Source organism: Cibotium barometz, chromosome 61, assembly GCF_041138505.1.
Source record: "Cibotium barometz isolate CiBa-2024 chromosome 61, ASM4113850v1, whole genome shotgun sequence".
In the NCBI taxonomy this organism is placed as follows: domain Eukaryota; kingdom Viridiplantae; phylum Streptophyta; class Polypodiopsida; order Cyatheales; family Cibotiaceae; genus Cibotium; species Cibotium barometz.
The window spans coordinates 7,730,158-7,756,785 of NC_141106.1; the positions used below are offsets into that span (position 1 = coordinate 7,730,158).

At 48.9% G+C, this 26,628-nt stretch overlaps 1 protein-coding gene across 2 annotated transcripts in view; it reads right to left on the reverse strand.

Moving 5' to 3' along the window:
* The window catches only part of LOC147604515 (protein EMSY-LIKE 3-like), a 73,100-nt gene that overhangs the window by 9,156 nt on the left and 37,316 nt on the right, over window positions 1-26,628 (reverse strand). Inside the window, exon 2 of one of the 2 annotated variants that reach the window (XM_086794954.1) lies at window positions 17,595-17,791. In XM_086794954.1, coding sequence (XP_086651080.1) covers window positions 17,595-17,791 — 197 coding nt within the window. The remainder of the gene's footprint in view (window positions 1-17,594; window positions 17,792-26,628) is intronic. The other variant, XM_086794955.1, reaches the window with a different exon arrangement.

The following is a 26,628-nucleotide window of genomic DNA, read 5'->3' on the forward strand; positions in this document are numbered from 1 at the left end:
TGTAAAAATCTGTGGCGATCGCCCGAACCCTGGGGGGATCCACCACTACCTGGCCATCAGCCTGCCAAAGACGCCTGAGACCCTCTCGTCTGAAGCGAGGCCTTGTCGCCTCAAAGAAATCTCGAGTCACTCTGTCTCCAGCCTGTGTCCAAAAAGAAGCCCGAGCATGGAATCGGAACTCCACCCTCCTCTCCTCGATGGATCTGATCTCTGTGCGAGCTGACTCCATCTGCTCTGAAATCCAAGGGCTCGTAGGATCCCTCTCTTGAAGTCTCTGAAGGGAAGCTAGACTCCTCCACAGGCTCCTCTCCTGCTCTCTGAAAGCCTCCAGACGGTCCAGGGCAGCCTGTCTGAGCATCCTACTGATCTCCTGCAAACCCCTGTCAAGATCGTTGGCTGCCGATCCTCTCCTGAACTGAAGCTCCTGCCAGACCTGCTCAACTCTGGTCGCAATCTCGGGCTCCTCTATGAGACAATCTGGAATCCGGACGCTCTGGCCTCGCTCTCCTCTCGTAGGGTCCTCGATCTGGAGAAGCACTGGAAAGTGGTCTGAAAACGAGGAGCCTGCAAGTATACCCACAGTGCCAACTCATCAATGTAAAACCTGTCGATGCGAGAAAGGTTAACTCCTGTGGCCCGTCTATCCGAGCGCGAGAAAGATAAACTCCCCTGCAACCTGCCAAACTCCGAGAGAGTCCACGGATCCTGGCCTCTCACCTGCAGCACTAGTTCCTCCCAGACAACGAGCTCCAACCCATGAACGGTCTCTTAGCTGCCCCCCATCTTGTCCGCTGCATCCTCCAGCATGTTGCAATCCCCCCCTAGGCACCAATGGTCTGCCATGGGGAGGGACTGCCTAATGGTGCTCCAGAACTCAGCTCTCCCGGTCGCCCCATTAGGGGCGTAGAAGTTGAGGAAGCCAATGCGGTCTTCCCCAACCCGAAGGATGATCCACTGCGCTCGACCCTGGACCAGAGTGCCAGAATCCACAACCTCGGATAGAAGCTGCTCGCTGACTGAGATGCATACTCCACCCTGGTTCCCCTGGGAGCCATATGCCGGTGACCAAAAAGTGTGACTCCTGCCCGGCAAGATCTTCCCGCAGGTGCGGGTACGCCCGGCAGAAAGGTGGTGCTCCTGGATGAAAAGGATATCTATGGGTCCTCCAACGAGAGCCCTCTGGATCTCCTGGCGAAGTCTGCCCCGACCAATGTAGCAGCGAGGTCCACCAAGACCCTGGATGTTCCATGAGAGGATCCTCATGGATGAGCTATGGCAAGTGAAGCAGCCGCCACTGGCTCACCCCTCTCAGCCGGCCCGGATGAGCTGCCCTCCACTCTGTGAGTCTTGGGCGCCGGCTTGGAGGGAGAATAGTCACTGTCTGTCCGGGTGCGGAGTCTCTCCAAAAAGAGGGTGACCTGTCTCTGTGTCCAGCCCCACTCCACCTTCGCCCTGTCCAGGGCATAGGCGTGAGACCAATCCTCTGCATATATGTATCTAAAGGTAGGCTGCATCCTCGGGGCGGCGTGGAGGAGAATCAGTAGCACCGCCTCAATTGAGGTGTGGACCGGATCTGCCCGCCAATCTCCTATACCAAACAAGCTCATGCGGGCTGAGTGTAATCGGGTTTGCAATAGGTCCGTGAGCCCCAAGTCACTGAAGTGGTGAGAAAACTCCAGTATCTGATCACGCAAAACTTACTCTACAGAGTTGCAATCCCATGCTGTGCCTGGGGCAACATTGAGAGGAAAGGAGAAGGCCACCATGCTGCTCACCACTGAAGGAGAACGAGAGGGATGGCACACCACGCAAACTCGCAAGGGCGCGACCAGTGTCTCGAACGGGCCAGCATCCAGCTGGAGACACCTGAAAAACCGTAATCCACTGGGAGCCCCATCACTCGCGGGGGCCCCCCAGGGGAGGCTTGGAGAGAACTCTGTGGCGGGCGAAGCTAGGATCGCCATCTCCACCGGCCCGGAGTGGCGGTGGAACAGCCGCTGAACTGAACTCTGGCCTACCCAGCTGCGCTGTCCCAGGGCAGTGGGTGGTCTGGAGGAGTATCCTGGAGAGGCCGAGGGAGGGATGGTGGCTCGCGGAGAGGAGGGGGGAGAGCGAGGAGAGGATGCAGAGGCATCTGCCAGAGGAGAGGTGTCAGGGGGGGCCGCCGGGGGAGGCGGGAGGGGGGGGGGCTGGGGGGGGAGAGGGGGGGGTGGAAGGAGTGCTCTCCGAGTGAGGGGAAGAGGGGCCGAGGGTCGCAGAGTGCGGCCCGGGATCCTCAGGAATCTGCTCCATGGAGGGGGTGGGGCCCCCCGCGGGGGGGGGGGGGGAGCGGGGTCTCCACGTGGGGGGCTCCACCGGCGGCCTCAACAGGCACTGAGACTGAATCCTCGTCCATCGGGGTGGGACCTGCTGGCCGCCTATCCCTGACTGGAGCATAAGTGCGGGTAGGTGCCTGGACGCCAGCCGGAGTCGCCTGTCCGCCAGCCTGTCCGCCGCCAGCCTTTGCTGCCTGCTGGCGTCTGCGACGGTCCCTGCGGGCCGGGCGTTTCCGCCGGCAAACCTCCTGCCATCGGCCAGCCTCCTGGGTCTGCGCAGCATCCTCCGCCGAGGCCTGCTCGTCAGATGATGGCGCCTGCTGAGACAAGCCAGGGATGTCCAGTCTCTGAGGTGGATGGCCACCCCTCGGGGCTCCTGAAGGGGGTCCAGAGGCGGCAGAGCGTGAAGGATGAACCCCCTTGCGGGGACAGGCGCGTGCGAGGTGGCCCATCTCCTGACAGATGTAACACTGGCCGGGGAGGCCCGAATACTCCACGCGCTGTATCAGATGTCCTCCAGAAAGACAAGGGAGGAGGATCGTCTTCGGGAGGGACTCCGGTGACGGAACCACAATGCGAATGGCCGCGAGTCCTGCTGCCCAAGCTATCACTGAAGCCGCTGTCTGAGGCGTCTCCACCACCTGCCCGAACGCCTTGCCAATGGATGACAAGAGGGGCAAGTACTCCCTGCGGAGTCCAGGAAAGCAGATAGTGATGGGGAAACCTGTCGCGCCTGCACTAGCGGGTCAGAAGCGGGGTCGAATCCGTGAGTCCATCGCGCCAGGAACGCCCGGGATGAGCGGAGGGCAATGGGGCTCCGAGCCAGCACCGTCTGAGCTGCCTGGGGGGACTCGAAATCCACCTGGTAGTAGCCACGTCCCAGAAAATCGACGCTGACGATCTTGGCAGGCACGCCAACGAGGCTGCCTTGCAGAAGGTCGCGAAGCTCTCTCCGCATCGGACGGCTACCCACTATCTTGCAGACCAAGGAGGAGGCCTCAAGAGCGGATACTGTGGAGACAAACAACTGATGATTTGCATCTGTGAACTCCACACGGAGACCGGAATTGGCAGGGGTAGTCGGAGCAGCTTCCATGGAGTCCTCCAGAGGGAAAAGGCCAGAAACCGGGGTCACCAACGGGAGGGACATAGCCCTACGAGGAAACGGATAGGCGGAAGAGGAGAGGATAGCGGGGCGGAGCGGGGCGGAGCGGGGCGGAGCGGGGGGGGGGGGGGGAGGGGGGAGCTGAGACGGGGGAGCTAGCGGTGGGAGGAGGGGCGAGACGGAGGGGGAGGTGAGGGAGAAGGCGGGGGGAAGAGCCGCGAAGCGGAGGAAAAGGCGAGGGGGGAGAGATGGCGGGGGAGGAAGCGAAGAAGGAAGCGGGGGGGGGGGAGATGGCGGGGGAGGAAGCGAGGAAGGAGGCGGGGGAGGAGAAGGCGGGGGGGGGGGAGAGAAGGCGGGGGAGGAAACGAGGAAGGAGGCGGGGGAGAGAGGCGGAGGGGATGGCGGGGGACAGGCGGGGGGGAAGAGGGGGGCACGCGACGGCGAGAAGCAGCAGGGGGAAGGCAGACGGGAGGGGGATGAGGCGGAGCTCGCAGGAGCAGATCGACGTTAGCAGCCTCCACCAATCTCAATCTAACACGGAAATCTTATCAATCATGAAAACTGAATAAACACATAAGCATGCCAGATAGAAGATAACAACTCTGCTTAGTACACCACACTAGGGGCCAGAAGATGGGCTGACCCCCCCCTCCCCCCCCCTAATGGTTAGATTACCAATAAGGAGTCTGCTTCCAAATACAACTTCATGGGTGCCCAGGGATTCTCCACTGGCTAGCACCTCTCTCTTCCAGTACAAGTATGAAAACAAGAAAACATAACATTTCTCAGCACAAGTGAGCATTCCCGGCATCAAGCACATGCAGGACAACTATGGACAGCCCATAGCACTCCCACATCAGCCCGGGACAACTCAACATCATCGACTTCTTCCTGTCCGGCCACTTGTCTCACTTTGGTCCACTTTCTTGCCACATGTCCCAATCTAAGAGATGGGTCCTTCCATAATCTTTACCTCTAAAAATATCCCAACTGGTAGACATTCTGTCATAGGCACTTTGCCAACTCTTGGTATCTGCTCAATTCCAGATGTAATGACGCGAACAGAATTTCCATCGGAGTCGGGCCAAAAATAGCAACTCTCCCAAATTTTAGGAGTGTGGTCCTTTGTATTCTAGGATAATCCCCCATTCCCAAAGCTTGTACTTTCCAAATATTTAAACATCCTGGAGTCCACCAGATCCCTTTCAGACTGGGAAATGTCCAGGCTGGTGACATCCTCCCCAGCTTCTTAAAAGTTGTCCGCAACTTTAAGCTTCAAGCCATATATTCAAGATATAATCATGTCCCATCGATTGGGCGAGACGAGACAGTCTCAAAAATCCAATATAACTGAAGATTCCATGTCCCAAAGAAATGGGCGAGACTAAATAAGTCTCCATAATACCAATATCAAAATCATGTCCCAAGATAAATGGGCGAGACAAAACAGTCCCATAAGTCCAGATAGCATAATCCATGCCAATGCATATGAAATTCAGCATTTAGAAAACAATGGTATGTCGATGTAGATCACCAAGGAGCTGCCTTGACGCCCGGCCCGACTTCAGTGCCCATATTCTCTACCATTGGCTCTATGTTCTACCACGCAAGGTAGGAACATCTTGAAGAGCACTTAGGACAAGAGAAATACTACACAGGGCGGCTAAACAAGGAGTCCTGAAAACAATCACTCGCAGGCATAGATAACCTGGTGTTCCATACGCATTTCTGCTACACATAGTTTATAGGCATTTCGGCCACCAACTCACACTACCCTCTCAAGTGCCCATGTTCCCTTCCATCTGCTCTCTATTGTTCCACCCACACATGGTAGAAACAATCTTCAAGAGAGCACGTAGGACAAGAGAACACTACACAGGGTATGTTGTGCTTGTCACTACCCTTTGAAGTGCCCATGTTCCCTTCCATCTGCTCTCTATTGTTCCACCCTCACATGGTAGAAACAATCTTCAAGAGAGCACGTAGGACAAGAGAACACTACACAAGGTAAGTGAACCATGAGTTCCATAAGTCCAATGCATCCCAAATAAAGGGAGCCAAAAAGAATAATCCATCCCAGTAAAAGGGAGCCATAAACATAATCCATAAACCTGAGGATGGATCCAAATTCCTAGAAAAGAAGTCTAGGAATCCATACACCTGTATACCATAATCCTTGTATACCATAACTCTTACCACATACTCCGTGCTAACCACACACCTTGGAGTAGAGGTGGACTTTATCCATAAAAGCATCATATCCATGAAATATCCAAAGATTTCTTCTCTATAAACTCGGACAGATTCGTCCATAAAAATTGCTTGTGAAGCCCAATATCTATATAAATCTCGTCCAAGAAAGAAATCTCCATGGATATAATCCATCCCAATAAAGGGAGCCATGAAAAGAATTCATCCCATTAAAGGGAGCCATAAACAATGTTTCCCTAAAACCATCTCAAGGCAAACAACAACACCTTTCTCCTTGCATAGCTATACAAGGGTTAGTGAACATCAAAAACACTTCATAGCAAATAGCCAAAGCACCAACTTTGCAAACTCAAAGTATACTTAGCTTTTCTTTGCCAGGTTGGTCATGAAGCCAAAAGAAATATCTCGTCACCATATCCTTAAGATATCCTGAGATATATCTCCATATAGCTTGCCTGTAAGCTTGATAATATAATCCAGAATATCCATATGGAAAGAGTGCTAAACGTGTGCACATAAAGCCAACTTCACACTTCCACGATAAATTTTGTGAATTCATAAATCCTTAGACCAAGCTGTCTATTGCTCATGCTCTTGCTTCATAGGCTCTGAAGTGGCTGGCCATGCTTAATAGCAATGATGGTAAGTGTGGTCCCCACTCCAGATCTTTTCTCTTCCTTATTGATAGAAGGAAGCCTCCGCTTCCAAGAAAGCCTATGCTCTGATACCAATGTAACTCGCAGCGGCGGGTGCCCGGGGGACTAGGGCCTTTGACACACTTGTTGATACCATCAATGCATATTAAAACACTTAAACATGGCCACAGCCTTAACACATATCCATCATCACTTTGCATAAAACATAAAGCTGGACAAAACATCCACAAATGCTGAAAATGGAGCTTGCACGTGCGACACCGCATAGAGGCCGGAATGGGCCGACCCCCCCCTTGGAGTATTTTATTACCCAAGGAGAATAATATCATGTACAAGCTTTGAGGGCCTTACTCTCCCCACGGGAGATGCCGGATTATCCCTATACAAATGCCATAACACAGTCCAACACAAGGCAACCAAGCCGGAACATAGGCTATAGAAATGTCGAGCCAACAATATAATCCATATACCTCCGTGTGGGTACTGATTCTTCCCCAAAAACCACGGGTCTTCATGCAATAGAGCTAGTACAGCAAGTACAACTCTCCATTCAGCCGGTACAGCAGGTACAATGGCTGGTCCAGCAAGTACAATAGCTGGTACAGCCGGTACGGTGGCTGGTATAGCAGGTACAGCAAGTACAGAAGCTGGTACAGCAAGTACAATGACTGGTACAGCCGGTCCGGTGGCTGGTACAGCAGGTACAGCAAGTACAAATGCTGGTACAACACATACAATGGCTAAAAATCATAATAAATGATTGAATACCCTTGCCTTCAGTATTTCTTCGCGATGGAAGCCTCCAAAACAGTCCCCAACAGCCGGTATTCTTCATGGGCAGCCTTCAAGAGAGAGAGAAAGAGAGTAGCCATCATTAGGGCAACCTGTAACGGTGGTAGAGGCTAGTGTGCAGCAAGAGAGCCTCCATTAATGAAGAGAGAGGGCTCCAATTTATAGATTTGGACCTCCCATGAGCTAAAATGGCAAGAGAAGGTTACGATGACAAGTGGAGAGCCACACAATAGCTGAAGTGACAAGTGTGAGGCCACTTGTCTCACTTTGATCCACTTTATAACAAGTGTCAGGCCACTTGTCTCACTTTGGTCCACTTTCTTGCCACATGTCCCAATCTAAGAGATGGGTCCTTCCATAATCTTTACCTCTAAAAATATCCCAACTGGTAGACATTCTGTCATAGGCACTTTGCCAACTCTTGGTATCTGCTCAATTCCAGATGTAATGACGCGAACAGAATTTCCATTGGAGTCGGGCCAAAAATTGCAACTCTCCCAAATTTTAGGAGTGTGGTCCTTTGTATTCTAGGATAATCCCCCATTTCCAAAGCTTGTACTTTCCAAATATTTAAACATCCTGGAGTCCACCAGATCCCTTTCAGACTGGGAAATGTCCAGGCTGGTGACACTGCAAGAGAGAGAAAGAGAGAGAGAGGCTGTGGGGGAGCAAGCTCAACCCTCAATTCATGAGTTGTAGGGCAAGGGAGTGCACCACCATAGCTGTTTTTCCTGCAACAAAACCACACGATGGCTGCAAATGAGCCTCCTTTTCCAAATTCCCACGCTTCCCTCTTCTCAATGAGGAAAATGCACCAAAATTTGACACTTGGCATATTTTTAAGCCTTTTCCACATGCAATCTTCCAGGCTAAAAATCTCCTGACTGGTTCACATTCTCACAACACTTCTTTGTCAGCTTTTGATCCCCTTGACATTCCGCACAAACTGACGCGAACACTTTTCAATTCCGACACTGCCCAAAATAGCAGTTCCCTAGATTTTAGGGATGATGTCATCTGCATTCCTTCTGGTCTCCTGACCATCTTTGACCACTATGGTCACTTCAAAATTTGCTTAGAATTCAAGATACATTCACATTTCGGTGGCGGCCACTTACTAGTGTAAACCGGCCTATGCCCTCATTCAGTGGCCATGTCCTGGACACTGTCATTCATCTTTCAGTGTAGTTCTCAGGCTTAGCCAACCACTGGTCCAAAGTCCCACTCGCTGACCCATTCTGACATTGCAATGGCCCAAGCCCTTCCAAGAGATCCCGGGGGAAAACAACAGCAACCAAAGAGAAAGAAAAGAAAAATATATATATATTTATAAAGAAATGTAAATAAAGAAAACAACTGCAAAAAGTTTCACCTCCTGGTGACATACCCCCCTCTTGAAAGAAGCAAGCGACCTCGATTGCAAGTCCACATGCAAACGGATGACACAGGACGATCACAAGATTTCGGAGGTGATTAGTGTCATCGCATGTATCTCCTGCCAACGGATGACACGGGGCGATGATAGGGATTCCCCACTACCATTTGTGCCATCGCAGGTTCAAGCCTTTCAAATACATGTTTCCGGATGCAACACAGGGCGATAGCATATATCTTGTACTATTAGTGTCACAACATGTAAATCATTCATTTGAAGCGTAACAGATACAACTTCAAAGCACTGAAAGTTCATTCATTGATTAAGTCATTGACAACAAATGTCAAAACTGTACATTGCCAAACATATAATACGAATGTACAGGTCATTCAAAATTCAGGTTCAAAAAGCAGAAATAACTAGGACAGACTCTCCTTTCAGCTTCACATCCAGAACATGAGTCTTGTCCCTATGTACAATTGTGATTTTCCTGTTGAAAGCATCCAACACTGCATGTTTCCTATGACACCATGGAATTCCCAATAGGACATCACATCCTTCCAAGGGCATGATAAGAAACTCCTCTGTGTCCACATAACTCTGTATATGCATGCGAAGTTTGCCAAGTATAGGAGTGACAGGAACTGAATGCCCAGGGCATGCCAAATCAACCTGTCCAACTGGTCCCATCTCTTCAGCACGAATTCCCAACTTGGCTGCCAATGCCGGTGAAATAAAGTTGGCTCGAGCACCAGGGTCAAAGAAAATCAGCACTGTAGCATCTCTGATTTTACCCCATGCTCTGCACAATTCTGTCGCATCATCACATGGCTGGTCACCAACCATGTCAGGTATCAATCCTGCACTCGGCATTGTCTTCTTCTTGGGTGGCCCTTGTTTATCCTCCACATCTTTTGCTGGCTGTTGTGGACATTTTGCAGCCATATGCCCTTTCTGTTCACAGATGAAACATTTCCCAGCTTGCATCAATGCCTTTCTCTCTTCAAATGACTTGCCATACAGTGGCCTCTTCTGTCCTTTGCCTTGAGGTTCCTTCTTCACTGTGCTCTTGAAACCACCTGAACCTCCGTGAAGCAGTGCATTAGCCATGTTTGCATTCTCAATTAGTTGAGTCATGTTGGAAACATTGGTCTTAATACAGTAATCCCTGATCTCTTTGGGCAAACCACAGCAGTACTTCTCTATTTGCTCTGACAATGGCACTGTTCTGTAGGAAGTTACTGGCAAGAGTGCATCCCAAAACTTCTTATTATACTCTTCCAAATTTACACAGTTGGCTGCATCAAGTTTGTGCCATGCTGTCATAACATCTACTTCAAAAGTATTTGTAAGCCAGGCAAAAGAGAACTGCTGCTTAAACTGAACCCATGTAGCAGGTGCTTGTCCTTGCATCAACAGTGAGGTCCACCACTGCAATGCATTACCTTTCAAGAAAGTAGCAGCCTTCCGCACCTTAGAAGACTCTGTAAAGTTACCCCTAGTGTATGCTGCATCAAACTGCTGAATGAAAGTCAGCGCTTTCAATTTGTCTTGCATCCCACTGAAAGTGTCAAACTTTACTGCTTGACCTCCTTCTTTGTAATCCTTTTGCACCTTTTCTGCATCAGTCCTTACTGCTCTTTGTCCACTAGGTTGAGAAAATTCAGCCACACTGACAGGCGTTGCAGGCCCCAAAGCTGGGCTAAAATAAGTTTGAAATCCGGGCTGCACACCTATATTGGCATAAAGAGGGTTCACAGCTTCCATACGCATCATTCCTGGTGACCCTCTTGACATCAATCCTGGCAAAACTGTGGGCGGCCTAGCCATGGCCTGGAAAACAGACCCACCACCAAAATAAACGGGTTGGACAGCAACCAAAGGAGGAATGGTCGGCATGACCCTTTGCACATTACTTTCCTGGCCATTAAATGCATGTACCTGTGCCTGTGTAACATCCTGCACTGGATCGGCTGCCACTACTGGTGTCTGCTCTACATGCTGTGGCATCCTTGGCATTTGTTCCTGTGTCCTGTCAACTGCATGCTGAGATGATTCAGCGTGGGAATCCCCTGTCCTTGACTGCAAATACCTCTTCATCCTGGGATTCTTCACCAACTGTTCAAAGGTACCAACCATGCTCAGGAGCTACGCATGAAATAAATCCTCTTGTTCCTGTTCTTCCTCTAACAAGGCTGGCTGTACTACTGGCTCCATCCGAGCAGAGGCTGACACCTGAGCACCTGTCACCTCTATACGCTGTCTGCGAGTAGAAGAGGAACTCTCTTCGGCAGGGAGCTTGCCTTTCCCTTTGTCTGTCATACTGTCAACTGAAAAATTAAGGGAGCCTGTGTCCAAAGAAAGAGACCGTACTCTTTCTCACCTGTAATCAGTTGTACCTCACTATGTGTGTCTCCTGTTCACCCAATCCAATCCGTGTCCGGGCTCTTGCAGAAAAGAGGACCCTATCCCGGCAATGAAACCATAAAACCGGTCTATGGACACATAAAGCGGTAATTCATTCACAAATAACCTGGTCTTACTCAGACACACAATCACAAAATCCTCGCTCCCTCGCTCAACAACACATTGGCCCCGAAGTCCGGCGCCCCTTGCGGTATTTCTTTATTGTTAAAATGTTGGAAATTACAAAGCACAAGTGCAACAAAGCACTCTACTTGCATCAGCTGAGTTTCACAAATTCTGGGAGAAATTTGCTAGCATAACTACACTAAAACTGTTCCATAACATCTCAGAATGAGTCCCAACTGACAGGCTCACTTCCATAGGCATCACGCTACCCAATGGAGTCCAAAACATCACAATTCAGCTTGCTGTAATTTCCTGCACACAGACCTGTTTTCAGCTCTGTTTTCAACCCAAAATAACCTTTGTATTGTCCTGGAGGACTTTAGCAAAGTCCTACTGCATTTTGGCATCAACCGGGCAACATAACAGCCCAAAAACAGCACCTAAACAGTGCTGAAACAGCATTGTATTGAAGAGGTTATTACCCTCTTCCGTCCCTGCTTTGATGTAGGAACCAACTACACCTGTTCCTGTTCAAGGAGGCAACTAGCCTTTGCATATAAGCATGAAATTCACACAACTGTACCTGATTTTATCTGATGAGAGCATTTCCATAGTCTGCAAGAGAGAGAAAGAGAGAGAGAGGCTGTGGTGGGGAGCAAGCTCAACCCTCAATTCATGAGTTGTAGGGCAAGGGAGTGCACCACCATAGCTGTTTTTCCTGCAACAAAACCACACGATGGCTGCAAATGAGCCTCCTTTTCCCAAATTCCCACGCTTCCCTCTTCTCAATGAGGAAAATGCACCAAAATTTGACACTTGGCACATTTTTAAGCCTTTTCCACATGCAATCTTCCAGGCTAAAAATCTCCTGACTGGTTCACATTCTCACAACACTTCTTTGTCAGCTTTTGATCCCCTTGACATTCCGCACAAACTGACGTGAACACTTTTCAATTCCGACACTGCCCAAAATAGCAGTTTCCTAGATTTTAGGGATGATGTCATCTGCATTCCTTCTGGTCTCCTGACCATCTTTGACCACTATGGTCACTTCAAAATTTGCTTAGAATTCAAGATACATTCACATTTCGGTGGCGGCCACTTACTAGTGTAAACCGGCCTATGCCCTCATTCAGTGGCCATGTCCTGGACACTGTCATTCATCTTTCAGTGTAGTTCTCAGGCTTAGCCAACCACTGGTCCAAAGTCCCACTGGCTGACCCATTCTGACATTGCAATGGCCCAAGCCCTTCCAAGAGATCCCGGGGGAAAACAACAGCAACCAAAGAGAAAGAAAAGAAAAATATATATATATTTATAAAGAAATGTAAATAAAGAAAACAACTGCAAAAAGTTTCACCTCCTGGTGACACCAAACTGATCTTAAAAATTCTAGAATTAGTTTGCTTGGTTAGAGGCTCACTTTTTCCTATAAATAGAAGTCTCTCTCTTTCTAAAAGCTTAATGGTGTTTATGCATTGTTACTCTACTCTCCTGTCCTGAGCCATCTACATTGAATTTTTTAATAATTCAATTGTTTTTGGCCTAATCCTCTCCAAAGTGAATTGGTGGCCACTCTTGCTTCAAACAAGAGTAGAACCCTCAATCCCTCAAGCCAAAGGAGAGCTTATAAGCTCCATGTAAGCTAATTTTCTTACTTTGTTTAATGAAAAATCTATGGTTTTCTTAATTTTTATGTTTTGCAAATGTTTGAATTAAATTCAAATGCTATGCCTTGATAAAAAGACCACCCCCTTCTCTTCTTTACATTCCAACCTTTCTTAATCCTAGAAAGATTAATTAAACTCTTTTTATTGTTTACTCTCTTGAATTTAGAAAATTATGTAGATTAGAGTTCTATAAATCTAATTTGGATTAATTTAAGTTAAATAAAGATTAATTAAGAGATTAATTAAACTCTTCTTATTGTTTACTCTCTTGAATTTAGAAAATTGTGTAGATTAGAGTTTTATAAATCTAATTTGGATTAATTTAAGTTAAATGAAGAAGATAAAAATAGGTTAAAGATCTTGATGATGCCATCAACTCTATTCGAGAACTAGTTGATGATGAGATGAGTTAGTGTCAGAGTCCCATTGATGCCATCAACTCTATTGGAGAACTAGTTGATGATGGGATGAGTTGGTGTCCCATTGAATAGGGTAGAAAAGCTTATGACTAGGTTCGATGGACTTATATTTAAACTCAAGAAAATTTCCCAACTCTAAGGTCCTTCTCACCCTTTGATTATAGTGAGGAGAATAATAACATAAAAAGTGTAAAGTGAGGTCAAAAAAACGGACGGGAGGTTTTTTTTTGCAAATGCGATTTTTGTCGTCATTTCTGTCCTTGTTCCCTGCCCATTTGCCACTTGACACATCCAACACTTCTTCTCGGCCGCAACCTGTTGCTCTACCTCTTCTCCTTGTCCACTCCTCCTCCTCCATGCCTCCTCTTCCTCTTCCCTTTTCCTCTTTCTCTCTTCTCCTCCACGGTCCACCCTCCTCTTCCCTCCTCTTTCTCTCCTTTTCTTGTCTTCCAACTTTCTCTCCTCTTCTTCTCACCTTCCTCTTCCCTTCCAACTTGTTTCTTGCCTCCTCTCTTTCTCTCCTTTTCTTGCCCAAATTTTGAAAATACCAAAAAACCTACTCCCAAAATCATGAATTTCATACCCACTAGTTCCAAAACATGCATCTTCATCTTTCTGTTGGGTATGTGTAGATAAGAAGTGTCATTTCGAAACCTTTGCGTTTCGTCCAAAACAGCTGAAACGAAACGAAACGAAACCTTCAAAACGACGAAACGACGAAACGAACGAAACATTTCATGTTACTATGCTTGGAGATCCTTAGTATAGGTAGGCTAGACAATCAGATCCTCAGGTTATGTACAAGGGAGAAGATTTGGATATGGCCATTTTGATCTAGAGAGGAGTCCCTAAACCTATCACCCTGGATGCACTACTCATATTTGTGCAAGGACGGTCCCTTAGGCATAAACGCTACACTGGGAGACCTTTGGTATTGGATTATCCATGCAAGTTCTTTTTTGGGGACAATTGGGAGATCCAACTGGGAGAGACACATCTCCATGTTCTGGTTCCTCAAGCACTGTAGACTCCTCCCCTCCCCCCAACCTTCCCTCACATTCAAGCTTGAAGCTCCATAGTTTGTAAGTGTTTTTAAAAAATAATGCAAGCATGAAACTCTAGGTTCCTTGCAATTGCCAATGCGCTCTGACTGTCACTGAAAATGGTAGTGGAGAACGGATGTCCAATACCCAAATCGGCCATAAGGCGTCTGAGGAAAACACACTCAACTGTAGTTATAAAAGCTACCCTGTACTCAGCTTTATAGCTCAAAGTGGCCACTGTTGGCTACTTCTTGCTGAGCCATGATATACATGAATTACCAACATGGAAGCAAAATCCACTAGTGGACACCCTAGTGTCATAGCATCCAGCCCAATCCGAATCTGTAAAGGCATGCAGCTGTGCACCCCCCCCCCCCCAAAAAAAAAAAAAACGATAGAACGATCCGAGGTACTAAGTGCCCTGCCAGTAGCGGAACACCCGCTTGATAGCCTGCCAATGCCTGGAGCTTGGGCTATGCATAAACCTGCTCAATTGAGAGACCCCAAACTGAATGTCTAGCCTCGTGTTGCATAAATAAATCAAGCAACCAACAGCCTATTGATATAATGTTTGATCGAAAGGCTCTCAAGAATCTTGAATGCTAAGCCTGGCACCAGTCTCAACTGGTGTAGACACAGGCTTACAATTTTCAAGATCAAACCTTTTAAGAAGTCTCTATATGTACTTTGACTGCATCATGACTATGCCATCATCATGCTGTAAAAACTGAATGCCCAAGTGAAAATGTAACTAACCCAAATCTGACAACTAAAATGATAAATGTAATTCAACTTTGAAAGCTAAAGTCTATTCCTTATAAGGGTCTATGAGCAACATGTCATCAATGTACAGGATGGTGACCAAGAAACTATCCTAAGTCCTCTTGACATAGAGGGTACTTTCAGTAGGACTGTTGCAGAAACCATGTATAACCAAGTATGCATGAATCTTTTCATACCAAGTCCTAGGAACTTGCTTAAGGCCAAATAAGGCTTTCTTCCCTGCATACTTTGCTTTCCTACTCCCTTTGTACAAAACCACAAGGCTAGGATACATATACCTCCTCGTGCAAGTCACCATTCAAGAAAGCAGGTTTAATGTCCAACTGATGTACATGCCATCCATGGTGTGCTGCCAATGCTGAACCATGCGATTGCCCTATATTTTGACGTGTTTTGGGCCCTGTGAACAGGTGGTAAGTGCACTCAAAAACTCTTGCATTAGTTATTAAAGTGATTAGTAATGTTTAAAACCTTTGCAGGTTGACATTCATTTAAAATGGGTGGACATTTTTATAAAGTGCTTGGGGCCCAACTTTGTGGGCACCCGGTTTGGGCAACCTAGTGACCATTGTGTGGGGTGGGCACCCCATAAGTGGGGTGACCACCCAAGTGGCCATTAGTTGGTGTGGGCAACTCAAATCTCATGCACGATTCATTTTCACCACTCTGCAAGCAAATCGTCACTTTGTTGCATGCCTAGCTCTCCATCGTTTATGCTCTTTGCGGGTGCTGTACTCATCCATTTGCAAATCCGAGCACATATCTGTGATCAGCATCAAAAAAACGTCCTGCTACATCCCTCCATGTCAGCTTTCCGGCTACTTCATCAGGGCAGCCTTTGTGGGTGCCACGTCATCATCAGCCGGCTGGTTTTGCTGCTGTTCGGTCTCCGTGTGCTGCCCCAATCTGCCCATGCTGCTGGACAGCCTGTTTTGATCTGGTCAAGCCATTCTGGGGGCTGGTTGTGCTGATTTGGGGCTGTTCCAAGTGTCCTTAGTGCCTCTTTGTGCCTATGGGCAACGCCCATGACCAATCCTTTGAAGTTTACACGACAGAAATTCAGCAACAATATCACCGTTGCTTGAAATTGTGCCCGGGAGTGTCCACCGGCGCCAATTCTCCATTTTCAGCTTTCCCACATTGTGAGAGGGCAAGCCAGGTGCTAGTATGGGCACACCAATGTCGTGTGGACCCAGAACACCAGGGCCGCGTTTGCTTCTCTCCAATGAGTGACACGGAATTGTTGAAAGTCTTCGACGATGAAATTGTTCCCCGACAAACATTGTTTGGTATTTGTATTCGGTTCTTTGTTCATGGCAAATTTGGAACATTGTACAAATAAAATACTCCAATAATATACTTGGTATTGAGGGGGGGGAGGGGGGGGGTTCCAGCCCCAATGTAACATGCATGTGCAATTTTCAATTTTCACCTTTGTTAAGTTTTGTGATGTGTCCAATTCATTAAGTGTTTAAGTGATTGTTATTTAAGAGACAGTACCCAATACGTGTTCTCACACCCAGTGGGGTGAATTACAGCCCACTCAAACCCAGCTATGTATGGTAAACCCATCTCAGCACTTTCTAACGAGTCACTGTATAGAAAATGGCCCTGCATGTGAGACTCTCACTCAAACCTCCTAGATCCGACCACAGTGTGCCATTGCAGTTCCGTACCGCTAACCTTGGGTTTTTGGTCTCATAGACCCCATGCTGCCCTTATTTGGGGCGAAACTCAGTAACAATGATCACACCATCTCTATCCCACCGCCCACTTGTCCACTTTGTGGGCCTTATGAACTGTCACTATCACTTCCCACCGGAGTGCCACTTGAGCTGGGGTGAGATCATTCTCTATGTAAACTTGTGTGCCCCCACCTATCCAAGAAGGTTTGTCTGCTAGTCTGCTAGTGACATCGGGGAACTGATGATAAGGGACCTTCCTAGTGTCATGTCCTTCCTTGCTCTCCATGTGTCTGTGAGGAAGGAAGGAAGGGGGGGGGGGGTGTTTCATCTACGTCCAGCATTTAGCAGAGTGCCAAAGCATCTGATTTTGGGGACGTTCCCACATGTAGCCCGCGTACTTGCATATAAAGGGACCGGGCTTTTTCTTGTGATTTTCCTCCTCTAGGGTCTCATGTATAATTCTTTGCGGGGATTTGTGTCTCTTCACTCCAAACTGTGCCCAAAAGGTGTCCCATCCATGGGCCTATGTTCAGGGCACTTCCGGGTGCCTATAGGGCCCTGAAATCCAGTCCAAATCTACCCCTAAATATGCCCATATACCCGATAGCGAGGATAATCATGTCCATGAGCATCGGGATTGACGGATCCACATGACATCTATTTATTGTGGTACTAGTGTAGATCCCTGCCCAGTCCAGCTGAGAAATAAAGTTAGCCTACGAAGAGGGGAATGCGTGGTTCTCTTAAGTGTATCATTATCTTGTGACTCTGTGAGGCACTACCTTTTACACAAATGTTTTGATAGCTGATCCAAATCCTGTACAAGTGAGTGGACGGCTACATATCATTCAAAAACTTACCTTTTTTACGAAAAATGAGCTGTTGTCTAGCCTAAATTCTCTCACATAATTTACAATTTAAATCATGTTTACGATAAATTTATCTTTGTTTGGGGGCTGCATAAACTTAATCCAATCATAGTAAAACCAAAAAGGATAAGAGATTTACCCATGTAATAACTTCTGATTGTGCAGTGAAGGCCCGAAGAACGGCAATGTATGCATCTTTCTCAAGCTTGCGCAAATGTTGATCTTGAGCTGAGCGTCCGTAATGCCCCCCACCACTCATGGCCCTTCCATTCCCACTAACTCTCCCACCTCTGGAGGCCCGGCCAGGTTGAGAAGGTGGAAGGTCATCATCTGTCCCTGCTTCAGCAGCAAAATTAGTAGGAAAATGTAAAGACAAGGGAAACAAACACAATTCTATCAACATGGAACTCTACTCAAGTCTTCATTCACAGAATGACCAGTAAAGTGCACTATCAAGGTTATACATTTAAAACATTCTCGATCTGATGGCTCACGGTGTGTTCCTAGCTGGGAGAACACCTTGAGATTTGGATCTTGGAGAAGGACTCCATAACTTGGCCCGATGTCCAAAAGCTAGAACCAACCTAGAGCTCCCGTCTTGACCACCCCCCCACCCCCCCCCCCCCCCCCGGCGGCCCCGCAGATTGCCTGCACCCAGCACTTACCCTTGCCCCTCGCCTTCATTTGTCCCACTTCACTTGTGCCCTCTGCTCGCTGAGCCTCCTGTGTGCTGCTCAAGCATCCCCCGCCACCTGTGTATCCCCTTTGCCCCAACTGTTCGCACACACAATCCCCCCAAACCCCCCCCCCCCCAAAAAAAAAAAGGAATCTCGTCAAGCGGTTCCTCATCCCCAAGAGGAGCAAAACCAACATTGGCACACTATTGGTGGCCACAACCATCACCGTGATGAGCACCAGCACCAATACCAACAATCGTCCCGCTGCATGAGGGCCCACCTCAAGGCAAGGACACACTAGATAATGGTCCATGGCAAGGGTATCAGTCCTTAAGCAGGCTGGATGGATTGATGGCGGCCACCCCTCCAAAGGTCCGGGCCATCGCCTCAAAGTATTACCATGCCTTGCCCTCTGCTGAGCCAGACCACCCACCAATACCACCCCCCCTGTGGTACCAAGCCTGAGGAGGCCCGCCAAAGGGTCTGGCATCACATTCAGGCTCGTGTTTCAAACTCCCTCTGGTATCACTCAATCTCCTTTTCTCCTTGGAGGAGCTTAGGCTTGCCCTCCAAGCACTCCCCCGTAGGTAGGGCCCCAAGGAGAACTGATTCCCGGTTTCTCTCTTCATGCAGCATTGGGACATCATGAAGGTTAGCCTCCAGGCAGCTTTCAACGAGGTCATCTGGCTCCTTCGCATGGTGAAAGGTATCATTTGCCTCATCCTAAACTAGAGATTCACCAGTGGAGACCCATCACCCTCTTAGGGACAGCCTATAAGATCCTCGCCAGGGCACTCAGCCTCCACCTTCAGAGATTCGCCAGTGGAGACCCATCACCCTCTTAAGGACAGCCTATAAGATCCTCGCCAAGCCTCCATCTTCAGGTGATAAACTAGAGATTCGCCAGTGGAGACCCATCACCCTCTTAGGGACAGCCTATAAGATCCTCGCCAAGGCACTCAGCCTCCACCTTCAGCTGCACCTCCCGATACTGATCCAATTAACACAAAGGATTTATCCAGGATAGGAGCATCTTGGATAACAATGGAGGCCACCACGACCACCAGGAGGCGAGGGCTTCTTCTTGACTTTGAGAAGGCTTAAGATAGAGTGGATTGGACATTCCTGGAGGGGACCGTGATCTTCCTGGGCTTCTCACCATCTTGGGTATGAGACATCTCTGCCTAATACTCTAGCATCCTCACCAGGTTTTCATACAGGGAAAGGGGGGAGATTGCTTTGCCATTTCGCACTCTATGCGGCAAGGCTGCGAACTAGCGCCCTTCCTCTTTCTCTTCGTCATCGCGGAGGCGATGCAATTTTACCTCCAGGCTCAAGACACAGGACTCAAGGGTCTTCCCTCCCCATTCGGACCCTCGAGGAGCTCCTTGATTCCATGTTTGCCGATGAAACCGCTGTTAGAAGTCATCTCCTGTCCAGTTTTATACACCAGGGCCTTTGTTGTGGGTGTGCCCGCCCTTATGAGGTGTTTTCCCATTTTTCCCCACTCTCCGTATTTTTCCCCTATTTTTTCCCATTTTTCTGAGGCTTGGGAGGGCTGCCAGGTGATGCCAGGAGCACTCTGAAGCTGGCCGACTGGATCTACATCAGTCGTGGGCTGTCAGAGTGCTGGCCGACTTGTTCTGTCTAGGCGGAGGAATCTGTAGCTGGCCGACTGCTATTTTCAGCAGTCATGGACATATTCCTCAGTCGTGGGCTTTCCTGATGCTGGCCGACTGCCCTCTAGGGGAGTATATATAGGTCCTCATCCCCCCATACCTCATTTGTATTATATCTCGGGATCTTCTTGTGTATATAGAGCAGAGTTACACGCCTACATCTGTCTCTCTCTTGTGCTGTTTTTCTGCCTGCGTTTTTGCTTTTGCTCTTGTGTTCCCAGGCTTGGTCATCATCTCCGCTGCGTATTCTGACATGGTATCAGAGCCTAGGCTCTAGATAGGTCTTGCGATTTGTGTGAGCAAGAGGGGGGCTGTTTTTGTGGCTGATTGGTGGACTGTTTTGGGCTGATCGGGAAGAGGAGAAGCAAGAGGAAGGCGGGCTGATTTGCTGGACAGCCACTTGCAGGTATCAGTTCTTCTTTGTTCCCACCCACCCACCCTTTTCAGAGTACATCCCCGCTATGGCAGATCTGTCTGAGATGGCCGAGAGACATGTGAAGATCCCGACACTCCCCACGTTCCCGGTGGACCGTCAGTTGGACGGGAGCAACTACGGCATATGGAAGGTGATGATGGAATCCGTTCTGGAGTCTTACGACCTCGCCGATTTTGTCGTTGTTGGTGTTCCACGGCCGGAAGTAGAGGAAGGGGAGTTACCGTCAACCCGAAAGGACCGGGAGGCCCAGACGCAGATGTGGGATCGCGTCAACGCCAGGGTCCGTTCGTTTATTTTCCTCAACTGCACACCACAGGTAATCAATCATGTAAAGCACATGACGCTGGCCAGAGGTATATGGCAGCATTTGGCCTCACTTTACAACAGGGTATCGCCCATGAAGAGGATTTCCTTGGAAGTACAGATGCGGGTTATGAGCCCTGCAAAGTCGTCGACGATGCGGGAGCATATTAACAAGCTGCAGGCTCTTCAGCAGGAAGTTCTCCAGGCTGGGAAGGAGATATCGTCAAAGGACATGGCCATAACGTTGCTGTCACATTTGCCCTCTTCGTACTCAGCATTCTACTCGTCGTTGATTACCAGTGGCAGGCTCAGCACCATCACGTGGGAGGAGCTTGTGCCTATGGTCTTGGACCAGGAGGAACGATTCACGAACCCTCCTCAGGGTGGAGGTTCGGAGGCCTTTACTGGCCAACGGTCGAAAGGCCGTAACACGGGCAAGGGGAAGGCTTCGTCGGAGAAGTCTTCTGAGAAGATGTCCGTTAGTGACCGCGAGAAACTGAAGGCAGAGAGGACCTGTAATGATTGTGGCGAGAAAGGCCACTACTGGAGGCAGTGTCCCAAGCGGAAGACCGAGAAGGGTGAAGACTCCTCAGCAATCATGAAGACTCCGGCTTTTGTGCACCTGGAGGTGATGGACACCGATGCTTCATTTTCTTCAGGCAGGGAGGAGATTGGAGGACTCTCCGCAACGGATACTCGGGAGTGGATTCTTGATAGTGGTGCTTCCAGGCACATGACTCCTTCCCGTTCCGGTTTACAGGATCTCTGCAGGCTTTCTAGTCATATTCTTACTGGGGATACATCCACTATCCCAGTTCACAGTGAGGGCAGGATGGAGATAGTTCCCGATGGTAGAGGAGGGAAGCATTCCTCCCAGGTGTTGTATGTTCCGGCACTTGGTTTTCATCTGTTGTCAGTGCATCAGGTTTGCAAGGCTGGCGTACGGGTGGAGTTTGATGAGCATTTTGTTGCTCTCCGGGACAAAGCAACAGGCCAAGTGGTTTGGGAAGGTGGAGTGGAGAATGGAGTCTACAGGCTTTCAGCACTCTCTCTCCCAGGTCCTCAAGATTGTGATGAGTGGCAGTGTGGTAATAGCTACTCAGGTGTGGATACGCTGCAGGTGCGGGCTTTCCGGGACCAGATGGTGGATAGCTTACCAGTAGATGGCAGCAGTTGGCAGGAACTTTCCAGTACTGAGGTTGGTAGTTCTTGTGTTCGTGAGTCAGAGGAAGCTGAACAGGTCACTTATGCTCTGATGTCTCGTCGTGTTCGGGACATAGAACTTCTAGTAGTTGAGGATGTTCTTTCCACGGGGACCTTTCGGAAAGCCAGGCAGGTGACAGGTGATTACTTGCAGAAGGAGGTGGTTTCTCCAGGCTTTGTGGTTCCGGATTCAGAGGGGGTGGCTGACAGGTTTCATCAGGTTTCCAGGACTTGCTTGTGCACCGTAACAGGTGTTGATCCTTGTGAGCAGTGTGATGTCTCTGTGACTCAGAAGCTGGATGGTTCATTGATCTGGTTGATGGACACCGGATTGGACGGGAGCTTCCTGATGAGGCAGTTGAGCTCTTGGTTGCAGATGTCTCCTCGAGAGGCAGGATTGCGTTTCCTGTGGTTTCTGCGACATGCGAAGGATCATGGACTCTTGTACACAGGAGGGGGATTGTTGGATGGAGTCCGACTCCGCGGTTGGAGTGACTCAGTTTGGGGAGGAGATCTGGACACGAGGGGATCTACTTATGGCCCAGGAGCAGTTTTACGGAGCAGGAGGAGGTTGCATGGCAGGTTTGGGCTTCCACTGGAGGAACCCATGGTCATCCAGAGGCACTTTGTTCGTGAACAGATCGTTGCTGATGACATCTTGCTGGAGTTCTGTTCGACGGAGGACAGTACGGTGGACCTCTTCATGAAGTCGCTCTCAGGATTTGCTCAGGCGGCACCCCAGCTCCCAGTGGTTGGTTACACAGCCAGGAGCTGAGAGGGGGTGTTAGAAGTCATCTCCTGTCCAGTTTTATACACCAGGGCCTTTGTTGTGGGTGTGCCCGCCCTTATGAGGTGTTTTCCCATTTTTCCCCACTCTCCGTATTTTTCCCCTATTTTTTCCCATTTTTCTGAGGCTTGGGAGGGCTGCCAGGTGATGCCAGGAGCACTCTGAAGCTGGCCGACTGGATCTACATCAGTCGTGGGCTGTCAGAGTGCTGGCCGACTTGTTCTGTCTAGGCGGAGGAATCTGTAGCTGGCCGACTGCTATTTTCAGCAGTCATGGGCTTTCCTGATGCTGGCCGACTGCCCTCTAGGGGAGTATATATAGGTCCTCAGCCCCCATACCTCATTTGTATTATATCTCGGGATCTTCTTGTGTATATAGAGCAGAGTTACACGCCTACATCTGTCTCTCTCTTGTGCTGTTTTTCTGCCTGCGTTTTTGCTTTTGCTCTTGTGTTCCCAGGCTTGGTCATCATCTCCGCTGCGTATTCTGACAACCGCTGCATACCTGGAGAGCTCAGAGAGGGTAACCTTCGCCAATTTGCAGCAGTGATGGAGGATTTTTGCCTCGCCTCAGGACCTCGGATCAGCTGGTACAAGCCGTGTGGTTTCTAGGTCGGCACGGCACCCACAATCTGACTTGGAAGCCAATTGACGGTTTTCAATGGATCCCCCCTTGGCACTCCAGTGCGCTACCTTGTATGTCAATGGGACTTGACGTTATGTCAGCAAATCGCCCCTCTCCTCCTGAGCATTTGGAGAAAACTTCTCTACAGGAGCACTGCCCTTCTCTCCTCCCTGGCTGGGCCGTAATGGCCAACCGGGTCCTCCACGCCACCATGTGGTACACCACTTCTTGTCGGGCCTTCCATTGTTCCTCCATTGGCCAGTTGCAGCGGCTGATCCGGAACTTTCTTTAATCGGGAGGAGACGGCAGGCCCGCAAGGGCCAAGGTGGCTATGATAGTACTTGTACAACTATGTCAACAAGGAGGCCTTGACCTCATTGACCCTGCAGTAAAGAGCAGAGCCCTTCTGGACAAGTTTAGTTCCTGGTCCCCAGCCAAGGACACAGCCCCAGAAGGATTTTCTCTTAAGCCGCATCTCCTCTTGGCTCCCATCCCATCGTGGCCCTTGGACTCCAAAAGTGTGATGGTTCTTTTCCATGGCTCACTTGAGAGAGTTCAGCACCTCTTTCGTTGATAGACCTGCAGCCATCCTCCTCCGGGCTTGATGTGCTCTCAGCCTTGCATTGCACCTGGATGGCTTCATTCTCAAGGATGGGTGGGGGCCCCCCTTCCGATTCCCGGCTTAGTGGGGGGCCTCCCCTTTGTCCCTTTGGAGGTTGGTCCCCTTGGGAGCCTCACCCGCTCATGACGGCACTACCTCCACTCCCCTTCAGAGGGTCCATATTGTTGGCCTCCAAGAGAGGAAGTCCTCTCTTGAGGTCATGGGCATCGCATCTTAGTGCTTATGGCTTTGGGAATGGATTTGGGAGAACCAACCCTTAATGCATGTACAGTGGGGGAGTTGGCACGACCCCACTGCTTCGATGACCCTCCCACCCCCTTCTTCGGGTACTCCGCCAAACTAAGAATGGCGGATCCTCCTGCAGTACATTGATGGCATCCCCACTACCTCCACCCACTGGCAAGCTTAGGAGATCCCGAACACTTTCCCAGAGGATTTTTGGCAACGCCTCTGGGGCAACTTCCGCCTACGAAAAGTTTCATGCTTCTTATGGATGATGCCAACTTCCACCTACGCAAGGTTTCATACTTCTTCGGGTTGATGCTCACCATTTCAAGGCAGCCACCCTATCGCAGATGTGACGACCTTGATGAGTCCTAGTGACACTCCCTTTGGGATTGTCCAAAGGCCTAGCAAGTTTGGTGGCACATTCTCTGCCTCTTCACTTTCGACCCCGCCATTCCTAAACCATTACCTGGGGGCACTTGCCTCGCAACCAAAGTCCGGCACATAGTCATAAGAAATGTTTCGAGGTTTTTTTCGTTTCGAGGTTTTTTGGGTTTTGTTTTGTAAGGTTTCGTCCCTCGGATAAGAAACCGCAAGGTTTCAAAAAATCAATAATTTCATAAAGTATAAATACCTAAAGAACTTATAGTAGCCATCTAAAAACATAGTGCAATGATGAAAAAATGGTGTCTTCTCACACATCTCGAGGAACCATCCTTATTTTAGTGAGGCAGTATGGCAATTTTGCTTGATTAGATGCCACAAATGGACTCTTAAGTAATTGAAGAAGATAGAAAGTGGAAAAGATTTAAGACATTGAAGGATGGTGTATGAAGAAAAAGGGAAAAGAAGAGAGGAGAAGAAGAGAAAAGGAGAATAAGAGCAAGGGAGAAACAGAGGAGAGAAGAAGAGAAAGGAAGCTTTTTGAGGAGGGAAGAAGAGAATGAAGGAGAAGTGAAAGAAGTAGCACAAGATGAAAAAGGGAAGGAGGGAGAAAGGAGAAGAAGAGGGAAGGAAGGTAACAAGGAGGATACGGAAGAAAAACAAAAGTTAAAAAATCCCATAAAAATCGGGGAGGGAAAAAAAATAGAAATTTGGGCGAAACTGTTGTTTTTAAAAACTGTTTCGAAGTTTCAAGGTTTCGAGGTTTTGAAAGCTAGAAACAGGTTTTTTTGTTACTATGGTCCAGCACATCACTCTTATAGGCCTAGCTCTCGTGCTCACGCACCACCGCATCTCAAAGGCAATAGTGACCATAGCTGTGAGGGACTCCTCCCAAGGATCACCTAATACAAAGGCACAAACAAGATTAGAGAAACCAAATAAAAGGGGTACACGCAAGCTCACCACCCAACTGTAGGTTCACATCCGCAATCTCCCCCGAGCCAGGGGCTAAGCCTACGAGTCCATGCCAGTCAGCCCTAGTGTCCCATACCACCAATGCCTGATCACAAGGACCCTCGACAAGACTACCCCTTAATCCGTCAGCCTCTTAGTCCAGGTCCGGACCACACTGAATCAATAATAACCCAAGACTCACTTATATAGTGCTTATTGCTGCTATAAATAACATTGAACAATCCAATCATAATGTCATGTGCATGGCTTCCACGCACATGACCCCTTCCCGTTCAGATTTACAGGATCTCTACAGGTATTCTGGTCACATTCTTACCGGGGATACATCCACTATCCCAATTCACAGTGAGGGCAGGTTGGAGATAGTTCCCGATGGCAGAGGGGGGAAGCATTCCTCCCAGGTGTTGTATGTTCCATCACTTGGTTTTCATCTGTTGTCAGTGCATCAGGTTTGCAAGACTGGCGTACGGGTGGAGTTTGATGAGCATTTTGTTGCTCTCCGGGATAAGGCAACAGACCAAGTAGTTTGGGAAGGCGGAGTGGAGAATGGAGTTTACAAACTTTCAGCACTCTCTCTCCCAGGTCCTCAGTTTTGTGATGAGTAGCAATCCGGTAATGGCCACTTAAGTGTGGATACGCTGCAGGTGCAAGCTTTCCGGGACCAGATGGAGGATATCTTGCCAATTGATGACAGCAGTTGGCAGGAACTTTCCAGTACTACAGATGTTGGTAGTTCTTGTGTTCGTCAAAGGAAACTTTACAGGTAACTTATGCTCTGATGTCTCGTAGTATTCGGGACAAAGAAACTCCTGTAGATGAGGAAGTTCTTTCCACGGGAACCTCTTGGAAAGCCAGGCAGGTGACAGTTGATTACTTGCAGAATGAGGTGGATGTTGCACATTCTCTAGGCTTTGTGGTTCTGGATTTAGAGGGGATTGGTTACAGGTTTCTGAAGGCCTTGAGTGGTCTTCAGCAAGTTTCCAGGACATGGCATCCCACCGTAACAGTTGTTGATCCTTGTGAGCAGTATGGTGCCTCTCTGACTCGGAAGCAGAATGGTTCATTGATTTGGTTGATGTATACCAGATTGGACGGGAGCTTCCTCATGAGGCTCTTGAGCTCATGTTTGCAGATGACTCTTTGGGAGGCAGGATTGCGTATCTTGTGGTTTCTGCAACATGCGAAGGATCTTGGACTCTTTTACACAGGAGGGGATTGATGGATGGAGTCCGACTCCACAGTTGGAGTGACTCAGATT